This window comes from Schistocerca gregaria, chromosome 10 (genome assembly GCF_023897955.1).
Source record: "Schistocerca gregaria isolate iqSchGreg1 chromosome 10, iqSchGreg1.2, whole genome shotgun sequence".
NCBI classification, from domain to species: Eukaryota; Metazoa; Arthropoda; class Insecta; order Orthoptera; family Acrididae; genus Schistocerca; species Schistocerca gregaria.
This window is the reverse complement of record NC_064929.1, coordinates 149776660-149802168: the sequence shown is the minus strand read 5'-3', so window position 1 is coordinate 149802168 and position 25509 is coordinate 149776660. Positions and strand designations below refer to the sequence as shown.

The 25509-nt window shown below is 44.9% G+C and overlaps 1 protein-coding gene across 4 annotated transcripts in view; it reads left to right on the top strand.

The window, feature by feature from the left end:
• The first annotated feature begins 8091 nt into the window (after positions 1 to 8091).
• Positions 8092 to 25509, top strand: part of LOC126293598 (protogenin A-like) — a 450940-nt gene continuing 433522 nt past the window's right edge. For all 4 annotated transcript variants that reach the window (XR_007552316.1, XM_049986876.1, XM_049986877.1 and 1 more), the window contains exon 1: positions 8092 to 8247. Coding sequence is in view for 3 of the 4 variants with exons in the window: in XM_049986876.1 (XP_049842833.1) it covers positions 8178 to 8247 (70 nt within the window). In the remaining variant the exon portion in view is untranslated. The remainder of the gene's footprint in view (positions 8248 to 25509) is intronic.

Sequence of the window (25509 nt, the reverse complement as noted above, 5' to 3'; positions counted from 1 at the left end):
AACGTGGTGTTATAGTTGGCGCACGACCGAAGGGACACAGCATCTCCGAGGTAGCGATGAAGTGCGGATTATCCCGTACGAGTGTACGATGAATTTCAGTATCCGATAAAACATCAAACCTCCGACACCGCTGCGGCCGGAAAAAGGATCCCGCAAGAACGGGACCAACGACGACTGAAGAGAATCGTTCAACGTGACGGAAGTGCAACCCTTCCCAAAACTGCAGCAGATATCAGTGCTGGCCGTCAACAAGTGTCAACATGCCAACCATTCAACGAAACATCATCGATATGGGTTTTCGGAGCCGTAAACCCACACGTGTACCCTTGATGATTGCGCGACACGAGTTTGCGCCTCGCCTGAAAACATGTTGCCTGGTCGGACTATTTTCGTTTCAAATTGTATCGAGCGGATGGACGCACACGGATATGGAGACAACATAATGAATCCGTGGACCTCGCATGTCAGCAGGGGACTGTTGAAGTTGGTCGAGGTTCTGTAATGGTGTGGGGCGTGTGCAGTTGGAGTGATATGGGACCCGGATGTGTCTCGATACGGATCTGACAGGTGACATGTACGTAAGCATCCTGTCTGATCGCATTCATCCATTCATGTCTATTGTGCACTCCGACGGACTTGGGTAATTCCAGCAGGTCAATGCGACACCCCACACGTCCAGAACTGCTACAGAGCGGCTCCAGGAACACTTCCGTTGGCCACCAAACTCCCCAGACATGAGTATTATTGACCATATCTGGGATGCCCTGCAACGTGCTGTTCAGAAGAGATCTCCACCCCCTCGCACTATTACTGATTTATGGAGGGCACTGCAGGATTCATGGTGTCAGTTCCGTCCAGCACAAATTCAGACATTAGTCGAGACCATGCCACGCCGTGTTGCGGCACTTCTGTGTGCTCACGGGGGCCCTACACGATATTACGCAGGTCTACCAATTTCTTTGGCTCCTCAGTGTATAAGGATTCCGTTTTTACAGACTGAGGCACAGAATCCCTAAAAAGGAATGTTTATGACACACGCTTTGTCTGTCGTTCTGTTTCACTGTGATGTGGGGCAGGAATTGTTCTTCGTTCGGTCTGCCGCCAGCTGTGTTAGTTCATTTAGTGTTACCCAGGGTGCACCACATGGAGGCGAACAAACTTTACACCCCGCGATATGTTGTCAAATAGAACCTTCGAAGTAATAACGGGGAATGAGAGAAGTAAACAGATGAAACTCAATAATGGATGAGAGGTGGCATGAGCCCCCTCTCATGTTTCTATCTTACCCTGAGTAATTCGATTTTCCTCTCTGATTGCATGCGGTGAAGAGTTGCTATTCCTTCACACGCGGACTTCCCACGGAGCGTCTCTCGTCACCCAAGTGGTCCGGTAACAGGCGAGTTCTCCTGAGCTTGAAAGGGTTAAGCCGACGGGTGTGAGGGAGTCGAGTGGATGCTTTCCAGACGCCGACATTGTCATAAGAGCGGGAGAGACACGCCCAGAGGGGCCAGAAGGGGCGGCTGGGCTAGAGATTCCGTTACTTCGCAGAAACTTAGTGAAAACACTTTCTGGCAGGCTAACAGCAAGGTGTGGGAATGACTTGTGTTCCCAGGCAGTCTTGGCGGGCAAATTCCAGCGTTTTCTGCAAAATCGTAACTGTGATTGGTGTGCTCAGGGCATACCTCCGTGACATAGCAAAATCGGCGCAGAATTTGGCGCCAAGAATCTCCATTGGTGGACCAGTAGTGCGTCGGCAATAGAGTGGAATTTTCCACCGGTTTTCGAGTTGCTGATTGGAACGTTTAACCACGGCCACTGTCGTGGGGGCGGGAATGTTCTGTGTTCGACTTGTATGGGTGCTCATGAGAGGTCGGTTCTCGCCTTTCGGTCGAGTAGGTTACAAGACTGAGCTCTCGCTGCTCTGGACAGCCTGCCTTCCGTTAGCTGTCTAATATACTTTTTTTTTAATTGTAACTGTTTGACGAAGTTGAAGTTTCGACTTCAACGTAACTTTCCGAGTACAGTGGCAATTGAGCGTTCTGCGTACAAGCGGCCTATGTTGTCTGTCTTGAGCAGTTTTGGCTAAAGGTGACTATACTGACTTCGCTTGTTAAAATCAATCACTGTACCGTCAGTGATTGTGTGGCGAGCCTTCTTCATCTCCCTCAGAGGCGCAGTTGTATTGCTAGGAAGTCTTTAGCCTGGAACAACCAGACCAGGATAATTTGTTACGGGCTATAATCGCGACATTATCATCACCACGACGACCAGCCATCGCCTCCGGTACGCCAGATCGTGTTCTTGCAGTTAAGAAGACAGCTTGGTAATGTATGTCCGCAGCACCGGTAGATTAGGGTTTTCCTAGGTGATAATCAGAGCTCAGCAGAGCGCGCCTGTTCGTCTTTTTCTAACTTTGTTCTGTCTTGGGTGTTCATTGTCTGAGATCTCACTACTGTAGCAGCAATTAATGTTGGGTTGGCTGTGTGTTTCTCTTAAGATTTGAGTTGCAAGGAAATAGCTCCACATACCACTTCGTCATAAATGTCACAATCTAGTTCAGGGACAACTTCACCTTCACAACATTTATTTGAGTATACAAATTGAGCCAATTTGATGTATTGTAAATGTTTCATGTGTGTTGTTTATTATTTTGAGTTTAGTCATAATAAATCATATTGTTATTTTGGACAGAACTTTCATTCTCTTAATCGGTAGAGCAACCCTTTCTTTTATCACTACGTTAATGAAACTTTCCTTTATTTAACTAATTTATATCAAATTAAATTATTGCAGGTGCCAAACTCTTTTCTGCTCCACTTGAAGGGTCGACTTCAGTCAGTTCGCGTTTCTTTTTTTTATCCATGTGCAACAGCAAAAGTCGGAGTTAGAATAGGGAGGGGGGGCTTAGAGCATCATTTACATATGAAGATTCTAGAAGAATTTAGTGTTAAATACACTGCTAGCCCCGACACCTCGCATGGCCTCCCACAAGGCTTTGTCCTTGCTCCCCTTCTTTTCAGCCTTTACGTCGCTGACATGCCTACAACCAGATCGCGCAAATTTGGTTATGCTGACGACTGGGCTCTGGCAACAGCCCACAGAAATATAGAAACAGCCGAAGATGTTCTTATGAGTGACCTACCGATTCTCAGCGAGTACTTTCGAAAATGGAGGCTACAACCTAGTGCTACAAAGACGGAAGTATTTGCCTTCCATTTGAACAACAAAATGGCCGACAGAGAACTAGATGTATATCTAGACGGGAAAATACTAAATCACAACAAACACCCAAAGTACCTTGGGGTTACCCTAGATAGGAAAACTGCAGCGAAACTTAAAACACGCAACATACGAGTAGCTCTGTGGCACCACTCGGGGCTCCACAGCATCTACCTTAAGAACATCCGCACTTGGCTTGGTGTATCCAGCGGCAGAATACTGTGCCCCAGTGTGGCTCAACAGCAAAAAAAATGATTCAAATGGCTCTGAGCACTATGCGACTTAACTTCTGAGGTCATCAGTCGCTTAGAACTTAGAACTAATAAAATTTAACTAACGTAAGGACATCACACACATCCATGCCCGTGGCAGGATTCGAACCTGCGACCGTAGCGGTCGCTCGGTTCTAGACTGTAACGCTTAGAACCGTACACCCACTTCAGCCGGCGGCTCAAAGCAAACACACACACGTGGTAGATAGCCATCTTAATGCAACAATGCGTATTATATCAGGCACAATCAGGCCAGCTCCTACAGTGTGGCTGCCCGTTCTCAGTAACATAGCCCCTCCTAACCTGCGCCGAGAACACCCTCTGGTTAGAGAATTTCAAAAAATCATGGCCAACCCTCAATTACAAATCCATGAAGATACTCACGATTTCCAAGGAAACCGACTCCGGTCTAAGCATCCTCCGCTAAAGACCGCACAGGCGCTGCACCAAACCAACTTTAAAATAAATGACCGGTGGAAAGCGGAATGGGAGAGCAGAACAGCAGTAAACTGCCACAGTATGCCATGCGTCTTTAGTAAACCAAAAGGATTTGATTGTCCTCGCAAAGTTTGGTCAACTCTTAATCGCGTCATAACCAACTGTGGGAGATGCGCCGTCTCCTTACACAGATGGGGTTAACTTCCTTCGGCCGCTTGCGACTGTGGCGCTGAGAGACAGACGGTCAAACACATCGTGCAGGAATGCCCACTAAGGGCATATGAGGGTGGCTCACAGGATATCCTAATGGCGACCCAAGCGGCAATCGACTATATATTATCTAAGCTGGACGTTTGTTTGTGATTGCTCTTCTGGAAGTGTAAATTTACAATTGGTGATGTCCTTGTATACAAACTGTTATTTATTGTTCCGTTTATACATATGGGATTTTTTAAAAATCGTGTTGTTTCTGTAATTTTTTGCTTCGATGTTATGAGCTATACGCTAAATATAATAAATATGACACGCACACCCTGCCAGTAACAATATACGGGCTAGAAACAATAACCTTTGCAACAAGTGGTGCAAATGGACTCATAGTCTGTCAAAGGGGAATAGAGTAAACAATACTTGGAGTGAGTCTGAAAGACAGAATTAAGAGCAAAAAAAAAAAAAAAAAAAAGGAGAACAGAGATCTGTGACGTTGTCGGGCGGATAGTGAGACTGAAGCGTTGGACAGGACACGTGGCCAGAAACAACTTAAAATAGACCAAAACACGGATGCGGTGGCGTCCGAGGAAGTCAGAGTGAACTGTTGGGCGTTCTCTGACGAGATGGTGAGACGACATCCAGCGACATGCGGGAAAGAAGCTGGATCCAGACCGCACAGCAAAGATCGATATGGGAATCTTCGGGTGAGGCCTATTTGTAGCAGTGGATGTCTAGGGGCTGAAGCATAACAATTTCTTCTTCCCTCACATTTGAAGTGGAATGATCATATAAAATTAATTGTTGGTAAGGCGGGTGCCAGGTTGAGATTCATTGAGAGAGTCCTTAGAAAATGTAGTCCATCAACAATGGAGATGGCTTACAAAACACACCTTGGACCTATACTTGAGTATTGCTCATCAGTGTGGGGTCCGTACCAGGTCGGGTTGACGGAGGAGATAGAGAAGATCCAAAGAAGTGCGGCGCGTTTCGTCACAGGGTTATTTGGTAAGCGTGATAGCGTTACGGAGATGTTTAGCAAACTCAAGTGGCAGACTGCAAGAGAGGCGCTCTGCATCGCGGTATAGCTTGCTGTCCAGGTTTCGAGATGGTGCGTTTCTGGATGAGGTATCGAGTATATTGCTTCCCCCTACTTATACCTCCCGAGGAGATCACGAATGTAAAATTAGATAGATTCGAGCGCGCACGGAGGCTCTCCGGCCGTCGTCTTCCCGCGAACCATAAGCGACTGGAACAGGAGAGGGAGGTAATGACAGTGGCACATAAAGTGCCCTCCGCCACACACCGTTGGGTGGCTTGCGGAGTATAAATGTAGACGTAGATGTACATTACCAATCGCAATTTGCACTCATAATTCACTATAAACTGTTCGTACAATGGACATTGACTTAACTTCGAAGTACGACCAATACCGGAATGATACTCACTTCATTTTTACCAAATTGTTTCCCTTCAATGAAGTAATAATCTATGGGAAAGAAAAGATTGGTGTGTGACATGTGGAAGTTTGGTTCGGTCCGGGGAACATGCTTGGACAACCTAAGTGATAAGGCGACCGTTCGTGATAGGCGGGAAAGCCAGGTTCAAATCCCGGTTAGTCACAAATTTTCATATGCCGATTTAGCTACTACATCTACACCTAATACAGTTATGTTGAATTTTAGTATTTGAAACTATAGCTCATTATCAAGTAAAAATTCCCTGTAATCGTCTGTGAACTACTTATCCACCAAGTTTGGTTATTTTTATTTTTTTTTATTCAAAAAATAAAACTTTTTCCGAAAAAGTGCTTCAGCATAGGATGCGACTTTCCATCGTTTATGAAAACGAACTTTTCAGAAGCGCAGCAGATGACTCAACTTTAAGCTTTCCTTGATTAAAAATTAGATGTAGAAACGATTCTTTGGGTGGCATGGTGAAAACTACCACAAAGGGTCGGCGGCAAAGAATGGCGGTACAGAGTCTGAACAATGAATGAATGTGTGCTGAACTTTGCAAGAGGAGTTATGCCATGTACTACACATCTAGATCACTTATGTTCTTTTTATTGTTTTTGAGGTCGTCTGACATGATCCATTGTGCTTAGAAACAACTTTTGCAGATGAAGTTTCGTGAGGTTGAATTATCGCCTGGTGTTACGGTTTCCAATGAGAAAATGTAACATTTTAACATACTTGTAACAAACTCACTAAACTTGGGCTGCGAAAGTTGTTTGTATCCCGAATAAACAAGAGAGTAACATCAGAAAAACTAACATATTTACATTTTGTAACTACTACATAACGCATTTATTGTCTACAAAGAAACAGACGTGTATTACAGGCCACTGAAGATGATTCATAAGTAAAAAAGGGGAACAGAGTATGGCAAAAAAACAATCTATCTTTTATTTAGTTGCAAAGACGGATCGTACGTACATCCACGAAAAAATACCGATTATCGAACATTTGAATACTCGTGCACTTGTCATAGCACGACTGAACGATCAAAAAAGGCGATTTTAGAAGCTTGCCTCCTCCGCCCCTGACACAAATACTGCATTTACGGACGGCATGATCATCACCGAACCATCTCTTTCATTCTGTTGCAACTAAAAATATACGGTCAGCTCTTCCATTTTTATGCCAGTCAGCCAGGCACATGAATTGGTGAAATAAACTACTATTAATAGTTTTCTTTTGACAAATGGAGAAACCTGAAACATTAACGATGTGTTTCTTAGTGAGTGTGAGTGCGTGTTTGTGTACATGTACTCGTATTTTATTTGAACGGACACGACGAAAGGATTTATTCCTTTTAAGCTCATTTGTGGACGAAGATTACTTTCGGTGCTAATAACCTATTATATGTCCTGCGCCGCTAACCTAAACAACAAAGTGCAGTCAGTTTGTTCAACGTAATAGCTGTACAAAAAAACGCATACATTAAAGAACACGATGACAATAGACTCTTAAAGTGAACGTAATCTAGTACGATAGTGAAACTCCATTGGAAGATAAAGTGTTTATTTAAAAAGTAATATTCGTGTTCCTTTCACTATATGGTTCTCTCAATAAAACGAGAAAGGATGACATGCTGATGTAGTCTCAATATAGCAGAAAATTAGATGTAGGTCTGTTAGTTTGAAACCGATAATAGCAATTTAGAAATTTGATCACCACGATGAAAGATTTGCATAATCACTTTAAAATACCGTTACGCCTACATGTATGAATAGCAGAGAAGAACAAGGGTACATGTCTTATGCTAAAAGTAACAATTACTATTTTCTGTTGCACAACGTAAATCACGAACGCAAACCAAAAGCACCATTACAAGATGTTTTTCATAACTCGGAAAGGAAAGAGTAACTGGTGCAACTGTACTCATTTTTTTATTTGCAACGGATAAGTTTTATCGTCAAAACGACGCAAGCTGCCTCCGTTTCCGACCTTAAAAACGCCACAAAAGTCGCAAACGCTACTATTACACTATCGAAGATTTTTTATCAATATTTTATAAAAGCCACGACCACACTCTAACTTTTATAAAAGATATGGTAAAAGTACCGCAGATTATCATCTAAACAAGCTATGACAAAGGTATTTATGGGCCTAAACAATGACCTGAGCAGACGAACCTGTCACAGCAGCTCGTATCGGCCTACGACAAAGTAGTTGCTAATGAGATGGTGATTTAAAACTTACCAGCTACATCTACCGCGTTTGAGATCTATACAGAAATAAATAGCCGTAGCAGAGAGGGTGGACAGTAAACACAACAAACGAAGAATGCAGCTTTCATCTTTTCTCTTGCCGGACAAACACAGCGCCGCCATGATGCGCTCGCGCGCGCTCTGGCGGCGAGCGGCGGAACGCTCGCGGCGGAGGCAGACGGCGCGAGCAGTGCGGCGCGGCTGGCGGGGAGCGGGATGGCCGCGTGTGTATCCTTGCGCGCAGTGTCGAGTGAGAGCCGCTGGGCGGCGGACCTGCGTTGCGCACCCGACTGCGCCCGACCGTTCGTCCAGATGATTGCGTATTTATGGCGTCCCTGCTTCTTCTGCTGTGCGCTGTGTTTGCAGTAGGGTCGACCGGAGCGCAGCGGGACACAGGTGAGTGTACACGCTCGCTCACTCTCGCCTAGGCCTACTACGTCGCTCGCTTCCTCCCCCTCCCCTTTGCCCCCCCTCCCCCTCGCCGTTCTCCAGCAAGCTCTCTCCCCGCCTTGTGCCGTAGTCACTTGTTCGGACGGCCTCGCCAGCGTCTAGCAACTATCTGCGGTTTCTGCTTGCCCCAGAGGAGATTGCGCTACGGTTGTCACCGTGTTTGTGTTTAGCTGGACGAGATTTCGTGTGTGTGTGTGTGTGTGTGTGTGTGTGTGTGTGTGTGTCAGCCAATTGCTGGCAAAGATGGCCGACGCCGCTTTCGTCGTCTTCTGAGCAGCGGAGTAGATGGGCGTATTGCAGGATGGGAGAGGGGCAGTCGTTCTCCAGCGTTCCTGCTGGCTGTTTACCCACGGCTTTGACTGTCTTGGGCGGCTGCCATGACTGACGGCGATCGACCGTTCTACGTGCCTGTTGCGACAGCGGGAGCTGTCACTGCAAACATTGCCTTAGACATCAGTGAGAAATCACTTTATCGGATCGCGTTCTCCAAGCAACATTCCGGCGCTGTTACACTGTAACTTTAGTTAGTAAATTACACGCATATTTGGTAGCCCGTTTCCGCGGTTGCCTGTTTACAATATAAACAAAAACACGATGTCGTTGCCGAACGAACATGTCTATGTGTGAAGTTATAGCGCCTGTCAGGCGATCAAGGATTTATTTCAGTACAAAAAATTCTTTTTACGTTCTGTTTCTATTCAAGCAGTGCACCGGCATGACGCCTAGCGCTTTGGCCGTTTTGTTGTGTCGACCGGCCTGCATATTATATTGCTTTACGATCCATAAGTCGACGTTCCGTATCGTTGCGTTCATTAACTCCCCATCATACTATCTCCCGAACCGCCGTGCTTCATACAACTGGATAGAGCTAATATCTCAATTATGTAAACAGTAAGATCCGATGTTTACAGTAGGGCCTCCGAAGGAAACTTCGGAGCGTTCCAAAGAGCGTGGAAAGAGCAGACTGACGAGCGACCTTGGAAGTACTCCCGTTTACCATGGAACGCTTTGACGTGCAAATCTTTGAAACGCAGTAAACGCATGCTCACTAAAAGTGGAAACACATGTTTGACGATAGTAAAAGTGAAATGACCCGTGAAAACGTGTTCTGTGCGACAGTGAAAGCACGTGGAGAGTATATGACAATTGGTTGTGATACAACTACCAACCACAGAATTGATGACTTTTCAAATCAATTTTATTGTTCCTCACCATTACCGGTTTTGAACAAACCGTTCATCAGACGGCTACAGTATATTAATGAGACGAATTACTGTTTATCTGTTCGTTGTTTTTTTCTTAACTTCCACAACTTCTTTTTGAAAATTTGCACGGAGCGCGAATATCGATGGTGAAACTTGTCACCAAGCTACTCTGTCTCCGTGTATTAATTAGTGTTACATTCCATGGTTTAAGTTTAAACTTTGTTTCTGCAGCTAATAATAGATTATATATTGTTTTCGGAGCATCAATCAAAATTATATTTAAAGAATGTCGATGCACTGTATCTCATAAAAATTCCTTGTCTAACGGTGCCATAAAGTGTCAACGAATTCGACAGGGTACATTGTATCGATGTTCTTCTTAAAGTGGTTCTAACGATGGATTAAGCAGAAACACGTAAACATGTTTAATTAAAAAATTACAGAATTGAAAAATGCGGAAAATTACCATACCTACTGACCGCAGTCGCAGAGTCGTATCATTTTGTGTCATTTATACACACAGAAACATAATTGTTCGGAAAGAAAAGCTGGTCGATTTCACCGGTACCATGGTATTCAGAAGCATGGCACAGTTAATCAGTAGTTCGTATCATTATTGTAACACGCTCTTGTACTGTGACCATTTAATCGTGAACATTTCGTCACGAAGAGTAGCAACTGAATGGTTTAAATATGTCATAAATGTAATGCTTGTGTTTCAGACTTAAACGTACCATACAGCCACTGTATGCTTTCATCTCACCCCATGACAAAATAGCTCTATCACAAATTTTTTTAAAGGTGAGAACACCACGTGTGTCATGTAACTTTATTACACTACTTTACTATCACTAGACGTTTGCATACATGCCTAACACGCCTAGGACGCACATTTAACGAGCCAATTAAATAAATTGCTTCAGGTAAGGCCGTGTGGTCATTAAGAAAAAAATTTTAAGGGTGGCATAATCGCCGACAGAAGTGTATGTTTCCTCAGGACGGTCTTTAATAATACCCACGTAGGAGTTATTGTCGGCTATAGAACTATTTTCAACTGCACCTACTAAAAATTACAAAACTTTACAAATCATCACAATAATTACTCAAAACTATGACTGGTTTCTTAAGCTATATAAAAAATCTTGACTATTGAGTTACCGTGGACGCAATGCTGATTGTTTCAGTGGAGAAAAAGACTATTGGAATTGTTGGTATGTACAGCCAAAAGGACAAAATGTCTCAATTTCTGCATGTTGGGATTACTATTTGAGATGGACACGATACAGATTATTGTAAAAATATTAAAGTCGCGTACAATGTAAGTTCACTGGTAAAAGGTTTAGCTAAGTGTCCAGTACATATTGTGCGATGTCGGACTGTCATCGTTAGTATATAGCTAACACGGGTGGGTTTTGTTGCTCTCTTCTTATAGGCCGTGCGTTTCCTCCATCTCAGATCCATTCGAACCCTAGCTGTCAAGACTGCCCTGGTTATTCTTTACGACAGTAATTTTACAGTGTGTCGCGTTTAAGAGAGTTCGTTAAACCTGTATTGTGACCTGTTCCCAGGATCACATGGTGGCGCCGTGGTGAAACATTTACTGGCTTCGGCACCGGCAGCGGGTATTGTTGTGGTGTGCACTCGGACATTCGCCAGGTCCCTGTTGCTGTTTAGTGCAGATGTTTACGGAGCGTTTAGCGTGTGATTCGTGGACCAGTGCGAAGCGGTTCCTTGGCTGTTGGCGGAATTGTGTTGCGCGGCCTTGAGTCTCGCCTGCCGAAGTTACGAAGCGAGCGGAAAATGTCGCTCTCTCTCTCTCTCTCTCTCTCTCTCTCTCTCTCACACACACACACACACACACACACACTCATTATCTCTCTCCATCGCACGCGTAAAGGAACTCGTGCCATAACATAACTTGCGAACGGAGCGTCCGTGGTGTGCCGAGGAATTTGTTACGAATCGGTTGAGAGCGAAATGGCGCCGGCCTGTAGGCAAGTCTGGAGAACAGCTCGGGGCGAACGTATGCGAGAAAATTCTGCGGAGCATTTCACGGCCACTTCTCATAACCCCTGCCACTGGTTTCCGATTCTGCCCGATCGCGTCGTTTCGACTGACTGCCACACTAGAGTTTAATGAAGACAACTGGAATGTGTCAAAAATAATCGTTCCTCCGATGTCAACATCGTAAAGTTCGTTCATGACAATCCTCCGTCCCTCAAATCCCCCCCTCCACCCCACCCACGTACTCCACTTTTTTTCTCCAGTTGCAAGCCACACTACAGTGCATAGCGGAGGGTGCATCGTACCAGTATCGTCGATTTACCACCCCATTCAGTCGCCTATGAGCAAGAAAACAAAAAAGTTGACCTTGATGTCTCTGTTAAAGTCCTAATCTCGGGTATCGCATTCAGATGATCACGGCGCCAGATATACAGCGGCGGCTGCAGGATGATCGAACAGTATCCTGCACATACAGGTTCACGATATATACTTTAAAAAAAATGTGGGTTAGTTTCCTTTTCGAGAATGGTCGTACGACAGATGCACGTAATTACAGGCTTATATCGTTGACGTAAGTCGTTGTAGAATTTTGGAACGTCTTTTATGCTCATGTATTATGATCTTTCCGGAGAACGAAAAACTCTTCTGTAAAAATCAACATGAATTTCGCGAACAGAGATTGCGAAACTCAGCTCTCTCTGTTCCTCCACGAGATCTTTAGCGATGCAGATAACGGCGCTCAGTTTGAAGCCGTGTTTCTCGACTTCCGGAAGGCATTGGACACCGACCCGCACTGCCGTTTAGTGAAAAAAAGAAAATAAATACGAGCTTACCGAACAATGGACCTAATTACGACTGGATTCAATACTTCCTTGCAGATAGAAATCAACACATCGTTCTCAACGGAACAAAATCAACAGATGTAAAGGTAAATTAGGGAGTAGTCTAAGGAAGTGTGATGGGACCGTTACTATTTACAATGACGCAGTGATCTACTAGAGCCGGCCAGTGTGGCCGAGCGGTTCTAGGCGTTACACGCTGGAACCGCGCGAACGCTACGGTCGCAGGTTCGAATCCTGCCTCGGGCATGGATGTGTGTGATGACCTTAGGTTAGTTAGGTTTAAGTAGTTCTGAGTTCTAGGGGACTGATGACCCCAGCAGTTAAGTCCCACAGTGCTCAGAGCCATTTGAACCATTTGATCGACTAGAATGCGTCAGAAGATCTTCAAGGCTGTTCGCAGATGATTCTGTATTTATAAGAAGGTGCAAAACCAGGTGACAGTTACGATTTGCAGAGCGACCTGCACAGAATTAATAATGGCGCCGGATCTGGTAATTGACCCTGAGCGTACATATATGTAACATATTGCGCACATGTAGGAAATGTAATCTAGTTAACAACCACATTATTTGGGACAAAATCCTGGAAACAGTTACCACCGCAAAATATCTAGGAGTAACTATCCAGAGCGATCGTCAGTTGAATGAGCACATAAAAGAAATAATAAAAACGCAGATGCCGGACTAAGATTCAGAGGAAGAATCTTAAGGAAATGTAACTCGTCCACGTAAGAAGTGGCGTGCAAAACACTTCTTCCGACTGATTCCTGAGCGTTGTTCATCGCTCTGACACCAGATCCGGATAAATTGTCTTTGTTACAGGTGTTATCGTACATTTCTCCACATGTAAATAGAGATGTTATTCGCTACACCAAGAGGAAGTTTCGAACAAGTATTTCTGTAGTTCTTCACGGTTGACCGACAGTACTTTCTCATAGACACCAGTATCGCCAGCGAACAGTCACATAGTGCAGCTGATCCTGTTTGGTAATTCATTTTTTGTATGATTATACGACTGCAGAACAACGACTGAAAGCAGCCACACCCGTTAAATATCTTTTACACAAACATACGTTTTTCGTATTAGGTGCATCGTGCTGCCACCTACTGTCAGGTTCTCCATATCAGCGACCTCAGTAGTCATAGGACATCGTGAGAGAGCAAAATGGGGCGCTCCGCTGAACTCACGAACTTCTAATGTGGTCAAATGATTGGGTGAAACTTGTATCGTAAGTCTGTACGTGAGATTTCCACACTCTTAAACATACCAGGATCCACGCGGTAAATGCCAAACGACGCCTCTCTTGGTGTAAGGAACGTAAACATTGGACGATTGAACAGTGGAAAACGTTATGTGGAGTGACTAATCACGGTACAAAATGTGGCGATCCGATGACAGCATGTGCGTATGGCGAATGCCCGGTGAACGTCATCTGCTAGCGTGTGTAGTGCCAACAGTAAAATTCGGAGACGGTGGAGTTACGGTGTGGCCGTGTTTTTCATGGAGGGGGGCTTGCACCCCTTGTTTTGTGTGGCACTGTCACAGCACAGGCGTACATTAACGTTTGAAGCACCTTTTTGCTTCCCACTGTTGAAGAGCAATTCGGGGATGACAATTGCATCTTTCAATACGATCGAGCACGTGTCCATAATGCACGGCCTGTGGCACGACAGTAACATAACTGTAATGGACTGGTCTGCACAGAGTCCTGACCTGAATCCTATAGAACACCTTTTGGATGTTTTGGAACGCCGACTTGGCGCCAGGCCTCACCGACCGACATCGATACCTCTCCTCAATGCAGCACTCCGTGAAGAATGGGCTGCCATTCCCCAAGAAACCTTCCAGCACCTGATTGAACGTGTGCCTTCGAGAGTGGAAGCTGTGTCTTCAAGGCTAAGGGTAGGCCAACACTATGTTGAATTCCAGCATTACCGATGGAGGGCGCCACAAAGTTGTAAGTCATTTTCAGCCAGGTGTCCGGATACTTTTGACCACATAGTGTATTGCGGAGGTAAGGCAGATGCCAGACTGAGATTCATTGGAAGATTCCTCAGGAATTGTATTCTATCCACAAAGGAAGCAGCTCGTTATTCTTGGATCCGCACCAGATAGCAATCGTAGAGGAAATACAGAAAATCCAAAGAAGAGCAGCACGTTTCGTTACATGATCATTTAGTAAGAGTGAAAATGGCACAGCCAACTTGAGAGGAAGGCGCTCCAAGAGAAGTGTTCTGCATCACTGTGTGGTTTACTATTAAATTTCGAGAGCGTTAGATTCTAAAAAATTCAGCCAGTTTAGTGCTCCCTGTGTGTTTATCCCGCGAAAAGACTACGAAGATAAAATAAGATTTGAGCCGAAACGGTGACTTACCAGTAATCGTCATTCCGATTGGAACAGGAAAGGGGGCCGAAGTTAGTGGTACCCAAAAGTACCACACACCGTAAGGTAGCTTGCACAGAATAGATGTAGGTGGAGAACATTTGAGGTCCTGTTAGTTTATTTTGGGTACATCCTATGTTACTTTCGTCTATATTGACCGTTCGCCGGCTAGTATAACGTACTGGATTCTTTCAGTCAAATATTCCTCCTGCCAATCATGTAGTTGGGATCGCATCATGGGTAGCAGTGGGCAGTGTGTTCGAGTGTGGAACGCGTTTCGGAAATCTCGGAAGTCGAAATCTACCAATTATATTGTTTCAAGATGTCATGCGTGAATAGAGTCGTCCTTGTGTGCTCTGATTGCAGAAATGTTAGCACGTTACTTTGTATTTGTCTAATCAGAGATGAGCGTGGTGTAAAATTCCTCAATAACATATACCCCCGTGGCCCATTCACAGCCCATTTTTTCCAGGAAAAAATTAAATATTTGATGTCTTCACACATACTGGTTGACGCATCTAAGACAGGCCACACGAAATATATCCAGAATGAATATATATGCTGGGGTACGTTTTTGCCGAAGTTGTAGCGGACAATATAGCGAATTTTCTGACGTTCGCAAAGAATTGTTATCATGTACAGTCGCCAAATTACGGCACCATTTTATTTATTTATTTATTTTTATATAAGGGACCATACAGGGTGAATCACGTAAAACTTTGAAAAGAATTTTTTTGTGCAAACACACACTTTTTTAAATGAAACAATAACAAATTAAATGTAGGGTAAATTAGAATGTCACTGGTGCTTGTTGTAGAATTCTATTGCGAGCCGTTTACGAGATACTGTATTTTGAAATGTTTACACACTGTCACTTTTACAATACCTGAGGTAGCACAAGCTAAAGAATAAAGTGCGTACGCATTTTATGTGAATTCTTACCAATAACGAGACAATTGATCACCACAGGTTGTGTTCAAAATGACCATTGGCAGCGGCAATACACGTTTCCAGTCAGGTATGGAACGACAGCTGCGCAAGTGCTAGGATTTCAGCGGTGATGGCCGAGCAGGCTGCAGTAATACGTAGTTGCATGCTTATCACCGGGTGTTCCTGCAGACAGCGTCTTTCAGCTTTCCCGTCCGCAGCTCGTGGTCTAGTGGCTACCTCTGTATCACGGGATCCCGGGTTCGATTCCCGGCCGGGTTGGGGATTTTCTCTGCCCAGGGTCTGGGTGTATGTGTTGTCATCATTCACGAAAAGTGGCGAGATTCGTCAGTGTTCAGATTGGGAAAGTGTACGGGCGCTGATGACCACGCAGTTGAGCGCCCCACAAACCAAACGATGTCGTCATCATCATCATCATCATCAGAATGTTTGAGCCTCCGCCTCCCCCCCCCCCCCCCCTCCCCACTCCAAAAAGTCTACGGGCGTCATATAGGGCCAAGGCATAAGTCCTCTGCGTCCAATCCAACGATTTGGAAACAATTCATGAAGACATGCTGTAGTAATTTGTGCACTACGTGCTGGACAACCATCATGTTGGGCCCACAGGTTCCGTGTAGTCTACATAGGAACGTCTTCTTCCCACCTGTGCGGGAACTGACGTCCGGATCAACTGTAACAGCAGCAAAAAAATTAATTTCCCCCTCTTCTGTCGCTACTTGTTACCTTCTGTGTCTCACTTTTTTTCCTCAAAAATTCATGATAGCATAGTCTTCATGTGATCATGGTGGAGTTCCCAGACTGTAATAAGCCACTTCTTTGAACACTTTCTCCTCATGTTCTCCCGCAGATATCTTAGAACGTCAAGGTAGAACTGTTGACCGTCTCACCATGAGCGACGAATACCTAGCGAACACTCCCGTCAATATACAGTGTGACCCAAAAATCGAGCTGTGGCCGAGCGATTCTAGGCGTTTCCGTCCGGAACCGCGCTCCTGCTACAGTCGCAGGTTCGAATCCTGCCTCGGGCATGGAAGTATGTAATGTCCTTAGGTTAGTTAGGTTTAAGTAGTTTTAAGTCTAGGGGACTTATGACCTCCCATAATGCTAAGAGCCTAAAATCCGGTAACATTTCAAAATCAACTAATTCAAGGAATAAAATAGGTAGACAGGTAAATTTCGACATATACAGGGTGTTACAGAGAGGTACGGCCAAACTTTCAGGAAACATTCCTCACACACGAAGAAAGAAAATATGTTATGTGCACATCTCTCCGGAAACGCTTACTTTCCATGTTAGAGCTCATTTTATTACTTCTCTTCAAATCACATTAATCATGGAATGGAACACACAGCAACAGAGCGTACCAGCGTGACTTCAAACACTTTGTTACAGGAAATGTTCAAAATGTCCTCCGTTAGCGTCGATACATGCATCCACCCTCCGTCGCATGGAATCCCTGATGCACTGATGCAGCCCTGGAGAATGGCGTATTGTATCGCAGCCGTCCACAATACGAGCACGAAGAGTCTCTACATTTGGTACCGGGGTTGCGTAGACAAGAGCTTTCAAATGCCCCCATAAATGAAAGTCAAGAGGGTTGAGGTCAGGAGAGCGTGGAGGCCACGTAATTGGTCCGCCTCTACCAATCCATCGGTCCCCGAATCTGTTGTTGAGAAGCATAGGAACACTTCGACTGAAATGTGCAGGAGCTCCATCGTGCATGAACCACATGATGTGTCTTACTTGTAAAGGCACATGTTCTAGCAGCACAGGTAGAGGTTCCCGTATGAAATCATGATAACGTGCTCCATTGAGCGTAGGTGGAAGAAAATGGTGCCCAATCAAGACATCACCAACAATGTCTGCCCAAACGTTCACAGAAAATCTGTGTTGATGACGTGATTGCACAATTGCGTGCGGATTCTCGTCAGCCAGAATGATGCCTCATCCGCAAAGAGAACATTTGCCCTGAAATGAGGATTGAAACGTTGTTGGATGAACCATTCACAGAAGTGTACCCGTGGAGGCCAATCAGCTGCTGATTGTGCCTGCACACGCTGTACATGGTACGGAAACAACTGGTTCTCCCGTAGCACTCTCCATACAGTGACGTGGTCAACGTTACCTTGTACAGCAGCAACTTCTCAAACCCTGACATTAGGGTTATCGTCAACTGCACGATGAATTGCCTCGTCCATTGCAGGTGTTCTCGTCCATTCTAGGTCTTCCCCAGTCGCGAGTCATAGGCTGGAATGTTCCGTGCTCCCTAAGACGCCGATCAATTGCTTCGAACGTCTTCCTGTCGGGACACCTTCGTTCTGGAAATCTGCCTCGGTACAAACGTACCGCTCCACGGCTATTGCCCCGTGCTTGTCCATACATCAAATGGGCATCTGTCAACTCCGCATTTGTAAACATTGCACTGACTGCAAAACCACGTTCGTGATGAACACTAACCTGTTGATTCTCTGTACTGACGTACTTGATGCTAGTACTGTAGAGCAATGAGTGGCATGTCAACACAAGCACGGAAGTCAACATTACCTTCTCTCAAGTTGGCCAACTGGTGGTGAATCGAGGAAGTACAATACATACTGACGAAACTAAAATGTGCTCTAACATGGAAATTAAGCGTTTCCGGACACATAACATAATTTCTTTATTTGTGTGTCGGAACGTTTCCTGAAAGTTTGGCCGTACTTTTTTGTAACACCCTGTATAGGCTTTTATTGAAGCCGGCCGGTGTGGCCGAGCGGTTCTAGGCGCTTCAGTCTGGAACGGCGAGACCGCTAGGGTCGCAGGTCCGAATCCTGCCTCGGGCTTGGATGTGTGTGATGTCGTTAGGTTAGTTAGGTTTAAGTAGTTCTGTTCTAGGGGACTGATGACCTCAGATGTTAAGTCCCATAGTGCTCAGAGCCATTTGAACCATTTCTTTTTTTATTGAAACCAAAAATGAGTGCAAAACCAGCCCATAAATGGCGATGGACCGACGAAGCCCATTTCACACTCCGAGGGTCTGTCAACACCCAAAACTGCAGAATTTGGGCTACCGAAAATCCCCCACTGCATGACGAGAAAATCACTGTGAGACGTGGGCTTACATCAGTCGAAATCGGACGCTTCTTTGTCGAGGAAATGCGGGGTGAAGATTTTCAAACTGACTGGTGCGAGAGGTTTGTCGTTGTGTTACAGAATAGCATCGTCCCTAGCCCGGCTGACAAACACCTACTGGAAGGTACCAGGATAGCGCTCCACACCATACTGCTACACTTGTGAAAGACCTCTTGCGCACATCGTTTGGTTATGATCGCGTGTCTGTTCACCCAGATCTCAATCCGTGCGATTATTCATTTTGGTGTTACCTGAAGGCGCCAAGTCCACCGCGATCGTCCGACCTCATGAGGGATACTGAAATATAACATCCGACGGCAGTTTCTTACTATACAGGGAGGTGGGGAATTCCCGTTACAGACTTCTAGGACATGTAGAGGGGAGTGAGTACATCGTATTTTGAAGAGGAACCCATGTCCAGAAACGTCATCTAAAGAGACTACAGAGCGACAAAGTTACAGGCGCGGGCGTCTGTAAATGTACGTATACACGGGGTGATTCCGTGATGACGTTGCAGACTTTGTAGGATGATGGAGAACGATAAATGTGTTAATTTGGAGTAAGGATCCCTGTACCGGAAACGAACGAGTCGAAAGTTACAAACGAAAACCGTTTTGATACCTCTGACAGTTGAAAAATATTCAATAAACGTGGGCTCTAAAGTGCGTACCTTAACAACTATGAACACTTGCTCAGTAGAGGAGATATGCTTCACATTAGCCAAGATGAACGAATTGTCGTAGCTCCTCAGGTATGCAATTTAGAGCCCATTTTTATTTGACATTTTTTTTCACGTTTTTGTCCACACTACCACCACTGAAAGTTACCAGCCCTACACTCTTCGCAACACAAGAACCGCTACATGCATTCAACTGTCAGAGGTATCAGAACGGCTTTCGTTTATAACTTTCAACTCGTTCGTTTCCGGTACAGGGATCCATACTTCAAATTAATACGTTTATCGTTCTCAATCATCTTAGAAAGTCCGTAACATCATCACGGAATCACCCCTTGTATACGTACATTTACAGACGCCCGCACCTATAACTTCGTAGTCGCCGGCCGCGGTGGTCTCGCGGTTCTAGGCGCGCAGTCCGGAACCGTGCGACTGCTGCGGTCGCAGGTTCGAATCCTGCCCCGGGCATGGATGTGTGTGATGTCTTTAGGTTAGTTAGGTTTAAGTAGTTCTAAGTTCTAGGGGACTGATGACCACAGCAGTTGAGTCCCATAGTGCTCAGAGCCATTTGAACCATTTTTGAACTTCGTAGTCTCGTTGGATGACGATTCCGGGCACGGGTTCCTATTCAAAATACGACGTACTCACTCCCCTCTACAAGTACTAGAAGCCTATAACGGGAATTTCCTACCGCCCTGTACGAGCTGATACGCTGTACAGTTCAGTTCACATCGTCCCTCGGCAGCAGGTATCACTGATGAATGTTGGCCGACGTGTTGAAAAATTCCTGTAAAGAACATCGTCTTTGCTAAAAATCAGTTGTTATGCTAATTATTGCTTTTTTATCATATGAAGCCCCATGTGTCGGTCATTTTGTGAACGTTTTTGGTTTCCGCTAAACCCCACGTCATTTCAAGCACACATGCCAATTATTATCTCTCTACCTTAGGCATTCCGTGAAGCATTGAATCTTCAGATGTTTAGGGACTTACCGTGTAAACAGTACCAACAAACACATTGGGATAGGCTGTTCTTAAACATCTGTTTGACTGAAAACCAATCGTATACTGTCATTATCGAAGTGGCGGTATCGATGCATGGAGAAGGTCGTTCTATTAATTTCGCTCGGGTGAAAACAATAGTGTGGTTCGCAGGCAATGAAGCTGTCTGTCGGTGACTTCGCCATACAGGACACACCAGGTGGACTGCAATTCCAAGTACGGACTACCGATATGCTGTGGACAGACGGGTGGTAGAAGTGGCAACAGGAATGGGAAGAACCAACAAGACACAAAGACGCCCCCACCAACGTGGTGACCAGACCAAAAGTACTACTGTCACCTCCGTCAACATGTTACTTATCTAATAGGTGGGTGACAGTATGCTGGGCTGTGATGTTATCCGTGCTTCTGGGTAAGACTACGCATTAACACGGTGGTGGTGGTGGTTGTTGGGGTGTTTAAGGGGGACTAAACAGCTAAGGTCATCAGTCCCCCATTAACACGGTCCATCAGGTGATAACATAGTGGACGAAACGCGAATGAGGGTAGCAATTTGAAGAGCAGAGGGGTAAAAAGTGCCGAGGTTCGTGCCGTGGGAAAAAAACCTCTGCGACAGTGGGATGGGTAGGAAGAGCAGTAGCGGCTTACTAGCTGCGATAGTTCACGCAAGGTTGGGTTTGTTAGTGTGGGTATCATGCGTCATTACCCGTGGCAGGCGATGGCGATGTATCCCAGTTGCTGCAGTCGCTGCATTCCTGGAACAGTCAGGATCGTTATATATTAGTGGCAGATCGGCCATTGATCATCTCACTGTGTGGGTGGTGTGTGGAGATTGTCTGCATGCAGTGTACGGTACAGCTTCACTGCGTGGCGCCAGTTATTCGACAAGTGTGTTCCAACTGGCTATCCAGTAATGGCGTCTGATTAACAGGGGCGCACCTGTACCGTTGTGTTTGCATGTACTTGGCCATAGATGTTGGGTCCTGACAAGTGTGTCTTTTGTGTATCCATCTATGGTTGTGGTCATAGTCCCCCAAATTCAGAATAAATGGGTTCTGCGAATGTCTGGAGTTTGAGTCTTGTGGTGAGTATGTGGATTACCTCCGTGAGAGTCTCAAGTCGGTATGCCCGGTGAAGGTCCGAGATGCGTGTACGCTTGGGTATCTTACCAGATAGGACTGACGGGAGTACATCAAAATAGTTCAAAGAAAGGCAGCACATTTTGTATTATGGCGAAATACAGAATTTGTGCTGGACATCATTAAAACAAAGGCGCTTTTCGTTGCGACGGAATCTTCTCACGAAATTCCATTCACCAACTTTCTCCTCCGAATACGAAAATATTTTATTGACACCGACCTACATAGGGAGGAACGATCACCACGATAAAATAAGGGAAATCAGAGGTTGTACGGAAAGATATAGGTGTTCATTCTTCCCACGCGCTATATGAGATTGGAATAATAGAGAATTGTGAAGGTGGTTCGATGAACCCTCTCCGAGGCACTTAAGTGTGATTTGCAGAGTATCCATGTAGATGTAGACATCGGCTTGTAAAAGTTTCTTGCAAATAGCGCGATACAAATTTATAATGTTTCTCCAAACAAGATAAAAATCATTTCATCATTCTCACTTTTTAGTAAAACCGTTAAGATCGTACGTACTTTCACTGATCCTATTCAGTAGCAGAATCCTTACAACATGCCAATTACTTAAAAAAAAAGAGGCAAAATATCTTACTTCAAGTAGTGAAAGCTGTCATATACAGGGTGCTACAAAAAGGTACGGCCAACCTTTCAGGAAACGTTCCGCACACGCAAATAAAGAAAAGATGTTATGTGGACATGTGTCCGGAAACGCTTAATTTCCATGTTAGTTTCGTCAGTATGTACTGTACTTCCTCGATTCAGCGCCGGTTGGCCCAATTGAAGGTAGGTAATGGTGACTTCGGTGCCTGTGTTGACATGCGACTCATTGCTCTACAGTACTGTCATCAAGCACATCAGTACGTAGCATCAACAGGTTAGTGTTCATCGCGAACGTGGTTTTGCAGTCAGTGCAATGTTTACAACTGTGGAGTTGGCAGATGCCCATTTGATGTATGGATAAGCACGGGGCAATAGCCGTGGCGCAGTACGTTTGTATAGAGACAGATTTCCAGAACGAAGGTGTCCCGACAGGAAGACGTTCGAAGCAATTCGTCAGCGTCTTAGGGAGCACGGAACATTCCAGCCTATGACTCGCGACTGGGGTAGACCTAGAACGACGAGGACACCTGCAATGGACGAGGCTATTCTTCGTTCAGTTGACGATAACCCTAATGTCAACGTCAGAGAAGTTGCTGCTGTACAAGGTGACGTTGACCACGTCACTGTATGGAGAGTGCTACGGGAGAACCAGTTGTTTCCGTACCACGTACAGCGTGTGCAGTCACTATAAGCAGCTGATTGGCCTCCACGGGTACACTTCTGCGAATGGTTCATCCAACAATGTTTCAATCCTCATTTCAGTGCAAATGTTCTCTTACGGATGAGGCTTCATTCCGGCTGACGAGAATCCACACGCAATTGTGCAATCACGTCATCAACACAGATTATTTGTGAACGTTTGGGCAGGCATTGTTGGTGACGTCTTGATTGGGCCCCATGTTCTTCCACCTACGCTCAATGGAGCACGTTATCATGATTTCATACGGGATACTCTGCCTGTGCTACTAGAACATGTGCCTTTACAAGTAAGACACATCATGTGGTTCATGCACGATGGAGCTCCTGCACATTTCAGTCGAAGTGTTCGTACGCTTCTCAACAACAGATTCGGTGACCGATGGATTGGTAGAGGCGGACCAATTCCATAGCCTCCACGCTCTCCTGACCTCAACCCTCTCGACTTTCATTTATGGGGGCATTTGAAAGCTCTTGTCTACACAACCCCGGTACCAAATGTAGAGACTCTTCGTGCTCGTATTGTGGACGGCTGTGATGCAATACGCCATTCTCCAGGGCTGCATCAGCGCATCAGGGATTCCATGCGACCTAGGGTGGATGCACGTATTCTCGCTAACGGAGGACATTTTGAACATTTCCTGTAACATAGTGTTTGACGTTACGCTGGTACGTTCTGTTGCTGTGTGCTTCCATTCCATAATTAATGTGATTTGAATAGAAGTAATAAAATGAGCTCTAACATGGAAAGTAAGCGTTTCCGGACACGTGTCCACGTAACATATTTTCTTACTTTGTGTGTGAGGAATGTTTCCTGAAAGATTGGCCGTACCTTTTTGTAACACCCTGTAGATTAAGCCAATGGATCTTAATAGTATATACTTACATGAAACTAATAAGAAAGTACTGCAGCCTATTAACAGCACTAAGGTTAGGGAAAAAAATATTTTGATGCAGAGGGACGCGTGCCATCAACATGTAACGTTTTATTAAACAGATCTGTGACGGCATTCATTGCGCTAAAATGACCACGAAGTACCTATGGCCATACATACGTACTTACTATGTCCTCAATGCTTTAATCATAAATATAATAAATTGTACCCACAACAAAACGTTTGTAATGGATCCTCAATGTGCTGTTGCCTTCAAATGGCATCCTCTCATAATACGCAAGTTACAATAATTGTTGTACCACGAATATGACGTTTGTCGTCATTTTATTACAACGAATCACGCTATTAACGACGGGTTTTCGAGAGATGCTGAATTTGCTGGTGCTCAGAAACGGCATATATACTTATGGGCTTCAACTGAATGCCAGTATGGCGCCTCACAACTCTGTACTGAAGTGAGCTGGCGTTCATGTGACGTAGGTGTGCCGTTCTACCATCTCATTGGACGACGTTGAAATGCAGTACGTCTGATACGCTAGATATTGCTCTATTGCTCTGCACGTTCGGAAGGACTCCCCAACGTGCTATTGTCCGCTGTGACGTTAGGAACACGGTATGCTCAACGCTCTACGTTCGGATGCAGTCCGTGTGCCGACGGCTGTAGGCACCTTGCCTTTGTAGTAGATAGACTCAAATTAAGCCACTGGGTGTTTGTGTTGTCCTCATCATTTCATCATCATTCATGAAAGTGGCGAGATTGGACTGAGCAAAGATTAGGGAATTTGTACGGACGCTGATAACCGCGCAGTTGAGCCCCCCACAAACCAAACATCATCATTATCATCATCAAATTTCACCACGGACGTTGCTGTAAACATCTTCACAGAGTGGACATGGTAGTGGTTGTGGAGAAGTACAAGGACGCAGATAAATTTTCCTTTGGGTGTCCTAGACTACACGAAAGTAAGTACTACAAATCTTCCACAAGAATTAGTGAAGCTTGGTCGTCCGTGCCATCCAGCGTGATAGCGTTGTTATTAACTCAGGATCATAGCCTTTTTTACGCGATATAGAAATTGAATGTTGCCGCTGGTGCCCACATCTAAGACCAACATTGAGACTCCCGCTAAACCTGCTGGGCAGAACAGGTAATTAGGATTGCGGAAAGGGCCAAATAAGATTGGGGCCAGATTCACGTTAAAATTGTAATTTATTGTAATTTAGTAACTTATTTACCACCAAAGCGGCACATAGCAGAACTTTTACAACTACGAGTTTCAAAATGCAATTCTTTCTCGGCTGAAGGCCTCCAAACAAGAAATCTTAAAAATCAACACGATAAAATGCAGTTAAAATAGCAAATAAAATAATGGAAATATATATATCTTAACAGCTTGGCTGAAAGCCTCAAGGCAAGGATGGATAGAGAAACATAAACAATATGCAATGCAAACAGCTGAAGGCCCACAATAAAATTATCAAGATTTTAAAATAAATTACCATAACCTTTCAAAGGCAGAAGACCGCAATGTTCAAGCTTGAAAGGTAATTTTACCGTAAGTCTTAAGTAGCTGAAACTGGACTAAATGAAAAGACAACACAACGGCAATAACCTTTCGGCAAATATCCACTTGCTGGAATTGAAACGTACTTATCTAAAACACAGTAAAATCAATATTTTTTTATCATTGGAAATG